Source organism: Ostrea edulis, chromosome 1, assembly GCF_947568905.1.
Source record: "Ostrea edulis chromosome 1, xbOstEdul1.1, whole genome shotgun sequence".
NCBI lineage: Eukaryota > Metazoa > Mollusca > Bivalvia > Ostreida > Ostreidae > Ostrea > Ostrea edulis.
The window spans coordinates 7,589,315-7,598,192 of NC_079164.1; the positions used below are offsets into that span (position 1 = coordinate 7,589,315).

General features: G+C 36.2%; 1 protein-coding gene and 1 long non-coding RNA gene across 2 annotated transcripts; one reads left to right on the forward strand and one right to left on the reverse strand.

Moving 5' to 3' along the window:
- Positions 1 to 238: 238 nt before the first annotated feature.
- Positions 239 to 2,058, reverse strand: LOC125664256 (cyclic AMP-dependent transcription factor ATF-6 alpha-like). The gene has a single exon (XM_048896942.2). It carries the CDS (start codon positions 1,919 to 1,921, stop codon positions 266 to 268), a length of 1,656 nt encoding a protein of 551 aa, XP_048752899.2. The 5' UTR covers positions 1,922 to 2,058; the 3' UTR covers positions 239 to 265.
- A 47-nt stretch (positions 2,059 to 2,105) lies between these two features.
- On the forward strand, positions 2,106 to 5,405 carry LOC130051178 (uncharacterized). The gene is made up of 5 exons (XR_008799548.1): positions 2,106 to 2,224; positions 2,783 to 2,880; positions 3,638 to 3,824; positions 4,085 to 4,496; positions 4,705 to 5,405. It is a non-coding gene; the product is annotated as an uncharacterized LOC130051178 (long non-coding RNA).
- The last annotated feature ends 3,473 nt before the right edge of the window (positions 5,406 to 8,878 follow it).

Sequence of the window (8,878 nt, forward strand, 5' to 3'; positions counted from 1 at the left end):
AAAAGGAAGTCGGCCATTATGATGATGTGTTATTCCTCCTTAATGATTTGATCAAAGGACCTGCGGTTCTAGAAGTGAGTGCTCTAACACTAGGTTACTGTGATGATCCTCAACTTAATTTGCCATGGTCTATACATGCAGAGTACCAAAACTTTTATCCAAAAAGATCTTGACAGACCCTTTAGCTTGCTTTTTTGAGTTTTCTCTGATGGGCTATAAACAAAACACAAACTGCAGATTGTGTTTAATAATTTATAACATTAAATTAAATTCCATCATAAGAAGTGAAGTAAGGCATGTTTTTGTGCAACTCTTGTGTCGGAATCATTGACTTTTGTACGTCGACAAATTTTGTTTTTAGCACTTCACAATCAATTTGTATCATGCCAATCTTTCCAACATGCGTGTCATTCCGAGTTAGACCCGGCATAAATAGCGACATTCTTGGCCTCTCTGTTCCATTGTGTAGCGTGGCCGGTACTAGATAGTAATCTGTGTTGAAGGACAATATATAAAATGTATCATTTCTTCTTGATATTCCGTTCCAGAATTCCTCCTTGTGCGTGTAATTAAGAGGCTGTATTTGGTAATGATTCGCAAAGTACTTGGTGGACAATTTCTGGATTTGTCCTCGGAATGATGAAAAGTAATTTGTACGTGAAAATTTGCGTGCTTTTCTCACGGTTTTCTTTGAACTCTTCCGTTTCTCGAGTTTAAACCTCTTCATCCAGCCCGATAACTCTTCCGCTAATTTTACCGATTCTGTGTGATTTAAGTACGTTGCACAGTTAATTTCACTTTTGTTTCTTGCAAATTCTACTTGGTCATGAAACAGCTGTTTCAATTTCTGCCTATCACCTTTTGAGGCAAATGATTTAAGATTATTTTTTGCTCCTTCTGGATATGACAGAAGTTGTCTCCCTTTGTAGGTTGGAATTTTTTCATCATTTCCTCCAGGTTGTCCATTTTGTATTAAAGACAGTTTACCAGAGAAAACGTTTACGCACAAAATCATGAATACACCCATTAAGCATACTTTCTTTGCGGGAGATAAACACACAGTTCTTTTAAGATTTGAATTCTCTGCTTCGAACACTCTTATTCTTTCTTTCAGCAAATCATTTTCCACTCGAAGTTTCTCATTTTGACTGCTGCATTCCCTTAGCTGGTCTTCCAGCTGACTGAGGTATTCTCTCTTGCGTTTTCTTGACAAACATGCAGATTCACGATTTTTTATCATCCGCTGTTGACGTTTCGTTGATTTAAATTCATTGTTCATTTGAACGTGGCTCATCGGGTTTAACAGAGCACCAAATTGATCTTGTGGAATTGGTCCCTCATTAATTATCTGGCCATTTTGACTTTCAACTTTTATAAACATACTAGAACCATTTTGTACGATTGGCTTCGGTTTAATTTTCACCTTAGAATCCATAATGGAATTTATGTTAATTGCTTTTTGTGGAATGACAATAGTATGGTATGGTTGGTTGTTTTGATTCGGTTGACTGAACTGACTTTGAGGCTGAATACTCAGCTCCTGCTTGATGTGCTGAGGGCTACTTTTCACCGACACTAAATCGGAGGAACACAAGTCAGGAGAAGATGGCGGCTTGGTGTTTAGTCCTTCACATGGTCTCCAGTTGCCCTCGTGGATTCCTGACGAACCTATCCCGCTATCTGAACTGTCACTGAGTTCGTTTTGCAGGGAATCCTGAGTGAAGCATTCGTCCGGAAACACATGGAAGTCAAGATCGCCATTACAATACACGTTGTCGCTCAGGTCAAATACTCCCATAACATCATCATTCAAACTAGCTAGAGTTGTAGTCTCTTCGTTTAAAGTTAAAGTCGAGGTTTCGAAGTTAACATCTGCACAGTTCAGTAAAACATCTTCCCTTTCGTTCCATAGGAATGCCATTTTTGAGTGTTGACGCGACACTTACAGTAACACCGTGAACCGAATCATTTTGCGGTGTCCCGAATGTTCGTTCCTGCGCATACAAGCTTCAACAAGCCAATCACACCCATCTCGGATAACCCCGTGAAATTCTAACACGCCACCGATTGGTCGGTTAAATCAATCGACAACTTTCGGCTAATCTCGCACATTGTCGGAGTAGCCTGGTACCCGAGGCCTTCCGATGTTCAAAGAACGAAGGCCAGGCATCGGATGTCGAATGGATTCTTCCACTGATCAAAATCCAATATGGCGGACTCAATGGTAAGTAATGGGAATGTACGTAAATGAGCGTATCATGGCTTAATTAGCTGTGTCACTTTCGATTTTATGTCATTAGTTGCCAGATACAGACCTTAGGAAATGTATAATACTTGGTTTTCCATGTGACACGCTTGTTTGATATAGTCTTATCCCTTTGTATTCAAGTAAGTAGGTGATTCGCCAACTCGCATATTTTTCACGTGTGTTAAATTAAATCTAACCGTGTCACTTCGTTTTTTCTACTATTGATGGGTTGCATTGGGTTGCTGGCGAAGATATATACTGAGTTTTATAGATGACACGCACCAGTTTTCCTATTTTGAACCGACAATTATTTCAGATCGAATTTCCTCGACTCATTCTTGGACAATTTTTTATTACATATAGATCTAATGACGTGCTTTACTTTGATAAAACTTTAGGCTATAGCTGAAGTTTATACGATGATTTTCTTGTGCGATGATAGGGGTGTTTTAAGCTTTTATTGGAGTTATAGTGTACAATTTTACAGATTCTCAATATTATATAATATATGTATATTAATCGTTTTAATTTCAGATGAATTTCCATACATATGGAAAGAAGAAACACATGATAGTGGATGAAAAACACCCTCATATATAATGCTTCATGAATATGCAAAACCATGCCAACAGGTATAATATAAGATGTATATATTGCTTGTGTAGTAGATAATAAGGCTATTTATGCATTTTATAATTCAGTAACTTGGTGTCTTGACAGTGTCAATTATTTTTATTATGTTGACCTGCCAACTTTATGCTTGATCCAATAGGCTTGATTTAAAGTTTCTGTTGTTACTTTGGTTTAATGTGAATTCCTCTCTGATTCACTTGTCCTGTTTGTCCAAAATTATATTTGTGGGTCAGTCCACAATTTTTATATATTGCCAAAAGTTATACATTGAGGTATTCTATTTTTGTGTTAGCATTATATTGCATTTATTTGTAACTCAAATTCTTTGTCTTCTTTATGAGAGAACTGAGTTCATACACTTCAATTTAAAAATCTTAGGCTGTAGTAGCCAGGAATTCTGTATCACAACAAAAACAAATTTTACATAATGTGAAGTACACAATATGGCACTATAGTAACATTTCATTGTTATGCTTTTGCACAAACTTGTTGGTACTGCTTGGATTTGATACTAAAATTCACACCTGCTAAAGTTTCAAAGAAAAAATGTAGAAGATCACAATCTGGAGAAACCCTCATTCATCCCCAAAACAAACTTTTGCATTTATATTTCTCTCACTGTATTGAAAATTTCAAGATAGTTTTCAATACATTAAAGTTGTGGTACTTGTGTACCAAATTAATGACTCTTAATATAATTTTGTGGAAAAAGGAAAAGAAAGATAACCAGATTGATCTCTTTATTTTACTATGTAGTCTACAGACTCCAGATGGAAAGATACAAAGAAAGAAATTCTAAAGGGGTATTCAAGGACTCATCCTCCTCCAAACCAATTCATATTGGAAGGAATTAACATCCAACTTGAATGAAGAATTACACACAGGCACTTAATTAGGCCCCAAGCGATATAAGTGCTTCTGGAATTACAAACTTCCATAACAGGTTAACAACTATATCAATTTGTTACAGTCTGTTATTGAAGTTTTCCACCTCTTACAGCGATAACAAAAACAATTATTTCTGGCATCTAAAGGTGTTAGAAGTTTATCATATTCTAAAATATGTTCTCTTTGTTAGTGGAAGAAATTCAATCCCAAATTGATTAAATTAGATACTGACAATTTCTGTATTGATAAAACACAATAGTGAAAAATGCTTGATTTTTTGTATGGAATGAACTGACCTACCTTGTTTTATTTCAGGTGCATCATGCAGACCCTTTTAAAAAGGAGAAGCCAGGGCACCTATTCACAAAATATCTTACGACTAAGATCAAAATTTACAAACACTGTAATTTCCTTATTTTCCATTTCTTGTAGACTTTCTTAATTAATATGTAAAGTACATCCATGGTTTATAAAAGTTGAATACATACTTATGACCTTGTGATCGGTATTTGATTATCAAACAGAATTCTTTTTTCCATCTTAGTCGTAAGATATTTTGTGAATAAGGGCCCAGATCTTCAGAAGACTTCCTTAAAAATGAGAATTTTCTGAGTGGAAGTGAAGAATGAAAGGTGAAGATAACGAACAGTGATCAATCTCATAACTCTTATAAGAAGAATGTGGCATGCATACAAGCAGACAACAGCATTCCCTCCCTCTTGTTTGTGTAAGTAAAACCTGCATGAATATAAAACTTTAGATGAAAAGGGAAATATAAATTACAGACTTGTTTCATTATTTATCTATGATAAAATAATGACATCATTAATATTTATGATGTATGTGCATTATGTATTTACTACTATTCCTGATCCATATCAATACACATCTTTACTGATTATACTGATGTTTGTGACAATGTTTTTAATTTTTAGATCAGAGGTGAGCTTTTTGAGAAAGACTCATGGAGGGAGTTCGAGAGTGTCAGTTCTCAGATCAAGAAGTTAGCCAACAGTAGGAGGAGTAGCAATTCATTCCACAGTATGACATGAGAAATACATGACAGGAAAAACCTGAAAAAGGAGATTTGGCATTGTTTCATGTGGAAATGGAAGAATCTTTGAAATATATAACACATACATGTTTCAGTTATTTGGGGATAACACTTATGAGGAATTTTGCCATATATCAGATGGGAATGTGTTGCACAAGAAATGCTTGATCACAACCCTCTTTTATTAGAAACCTTTTCTATGCAAATAATTATTGTAAATGAAATTTAACTATTTCATTAGACCAGTAAACATGTTTTCTGTGCAAGTGTGTGTCTTTGACATTAAATGCTATGATATTGAAGTATTCTTAAACAATAGAAGATATCTACTAGTTCTTTCAAAGGAAGCCAACAACAGGAATCGAACCTGTTCCTCCATCGTACAGATACGAAAGTGTGCACCAGTACACCATGTTGGCATATATTAAGAACTGGTAGTCTTGGAGAGTAAATATTGTATTATTCTTGTACAGTTGATACTGGTTGGTGTGATATATATATGTATATATATATAATATACATACAAGTATATATAATGTATGCTTCATGTTTGCTAGTCGTTAATAAAGCATTTGAATTGAATATATTCCTTGTTCATGAAGAAAAGTCTAATATTCTGAAATTTAGATAAATCTAGCATTTCTGTATGTGAAATACCTTTAAATCTAGTTGAGAGAAATGTCTTTGTAACCCAGTGATTATCTGGGTCAGAATAGGTCCTCTGCACCTGATTGCATATTATGACAAAAGAGTTAACATAAGAATGATCATTGAATGAGTGAATGAGATTATTAACTGAAATTGTGTGGCACAATTAAATAAGAACAGTCTGATCCTCACTGCTCAAAAGGCCAAAGTATCATGTATAGGTCTAAATACAGGCAATTGATGGTGACCCTTGAATATGAATGAATTTTAAACAATAGAGAATCAAATAATGACTGACATATATGATGTACATTAAAATATATTAAGAACTGAACTAGCATAAGATCGCAACATAGAAGGGCCTGAAAACCATTGGATCGAAGTTATTGGGTCCATATGAGTGAAATATTCTCGAGAGGGAAGTTAAACAATATACAGTCAATCGATCTTGAGACCAAAACTTATTTCCACATTGTGTTTACATAATTAGTGCATGTAGCTTTAACTTGTATCTTTCTAGAATAAAATGTTATGCCTTGCTTAATATTGATTATTTACAAAATGCAAGGGTGGCTCATAAACAGCTAGCAGTTACCATAATATTTATACTGCTTAACAAGGATAACCAGTCAAAATGAGTCGAGGAAATTCGATCTGAAATTGTCGGTTCAAAATAGGAAAACTGGTGCGTGTCATCAATAAAACTCAGTATATATCTTCGCCAGCAACCCAATGCAACCCATCAATAGTAGAAAAAACGAAGTGACACGGTTAGATTTAATTTAACACACGTGAAAAATATGCGAGTTGGCGAATCACCTACTTACTTGAATACAAAGGGATAAGACTATATCAAACAAGCGTGTCACATGGAAAACCAAGTATTATACATTTCCTAAGGTCTGTATCTGGCAAACTAATGACATAAAATCGAAAGTGACACAGCTAATTAAGCCATGATACGCTCATTTACGTACATTCCCATTACTTACCATTGAGTCCGCCATATTGGATTTTGATCAGTGGAAGAATCCATTCGACATCCGATGCCTGGCCTTCGTTCTTTGAACATCGGAAGGCCTCGGGTACCAGGCTAATTGTCGGAGGAGTACCTAGAAATCGTAATAGCCTGGTTCCCGAGGCTAGAAATCATAAGTACTCGGTCTTTTTCCCAATCAAGGGTAGGAGCGGATCTGATGGGAGAGTTTACCTTTTCTGCGGTCCCACTAAACAGAGAGCTATAGGGTGTGTGAACTCCCTTACTGCATGGACTATTGATAATAATGCATTTATCAATTAAACTAACAAATATAAAGAAAAATATTCGATCCCTTCGCAGCTTGTTATAATTTCTGTAATCTCGATCCCGATCAAGGCCTATCTAATTTTGTCACCAAACTTTGAATTCAATGAAGATTGCTTTATATTAATAACACAAGTATCTAATTATTTCAAACAACTTTTAACCTCAAAGCATGCACATCAGGGGCGTAGTATAGCATGTCAAACGTTGCAATATTTGATCTTTTCCATTTGTATTGTATAATTTTTCATTTGTATTCTATATTTTCCATTTGCATTGTATAATTTTTCATTTGCATTCTATAATTGTCATTTTTTTTTTTAAAATTTGTATTCTATATTTGCTATTCATATTGTATAATTTACCATTTGTATTCTATATTTTCCATTTGTATTATATAATTTTTCGTTGCATTGTATATAAAATATCCATTTGCAACGCAAAATTTTTCATTTGTATTGTATCCGAGGGATTGTTTATTTTAGTTTGTTACGAAGGATTTCATTAGTTTAGGTCCCACTTATATTTAGCCGTCATCAGTTGTAGGCCAGTGACGTACCACAAATAGACTAACTATGCTCAGCGCACAGTGGCGTAGCAGTGGGGGTTCTTTAACGTGCCAACACCAGTCGCAACACGGGGGTGTCTGTTTTTAAGGTCACATTATCGGTGATTTTCACTTTTAAATAGCCATGCATTTGGCGAAGTATTAGCTATATTTACGTTTAAGGTTTGATGCAGCCATGGCACGAGTAGAACTCGAACATGCGACCTCAGGGTTACGTACCAAAGGGTATATCACTGAACTACCGCGACCGGTTCCATATAGGACTAGTGTAGCTAGCAATGACGAATCTTGCGCCGGGCGACCCCCCTCCCCTCACAAATATGATATTTTGTATAGAAATATGTCGAAAAAAGCATGAATGTACGTTTTATTTTGTCAGAACGCTCTTGTTTCAGGGGTCTCTCTCCCCCCCCCCCCCCCCACCCCCCCCCCCCCCACCCACACACACACCTAGGCTTTGTCCTGGACTCACTAGGGGTCTTAAGACGGTCCTCAGACATCCAGCAGTTTACTGCATGCATCCTTTCGTTCAGAATTATCTAGATTCACGCCATTGCATTTAGTAATACGATATATTCCTGCGTAGCTCCTGAATTTGACCTCTTCAACATCTCGCGCATTACCAAATTCGATAAACGAGAACTTAACAGGCCCGTAGGAAGCAATTTCACTGGGGGGGGGGGGGGGGGGGGGGGGGGGGGGGGGGGGGGGGGGGCACCACACTAAAGTAATTTACGACAAAAAAGTTTATATCGACAAAACCATTAGTAAAAAGATAACTGCATGAATATGTGCAAGCATTGAGGTGTGCGTCATGTACATAAATCTAATTATGTACATAGAATCAAATTAGTTTTCCCAGAAAACCCCTGAACTTTAATTTTAAGTTGGTTTTTTTTTTTGGAGGGTAGGGGTGTTAAGGATTTTTTTAATCTTTTTTTTTTTTGTGTTGTTTATATCTTTATCATTTTGTTATCAATCATTTCTGAGTCATAAGGTATTTAGTACTCGGCAAAGGAACAGTCACTGCATATCATAGGTTTGACGCCAGATGCGGAGCTGAGAACGAGAACCGAACCATTACCTCATGATTACGACCTTTTGGATGATGCCCTAAGAAATGTTAAGGCATTAAGTGCTTTTCATAATATTTTTTTTTATTTAAGCTAAAGGACAGTCACACTGACTGACTCTGAGTCTCATTGAATTAAATGAACTTTCTGCTTAAAAATTATTATACATTACACTATATGTGAATTTTACTATATGATTTTTTAGGGGAAAAATATGGGGGGGGGGGGGGGGGGGCACGCCCCCCGTGCCCCCCACCCCCACCCCGGTTCGTACGGCCATGCTTAAGATTAATCCAATGTATAGCTGTAACAAACCAAGCTCGATGTTAAACCCAAGTCCCTTGAATCTACTGAATTCTGACTAATTAAAATGTGCTAGCTACTATAAATCAAAGTACTTAAAGTACTCGTGGGAGTTGAACATTGTGGAAATTCAGTTAGAAAAGATAGTACTGGAAGGGTA

Excerpts from the sequence above, each read along its gene's own strand:
- LOC125664256 (XM_048896942.2), bottom strand. The coding sequence starts at position 1,921 with ATGGCATTCCTATGGAACGAAAGGGAAGATGTTTTACTGAACTGTGCA.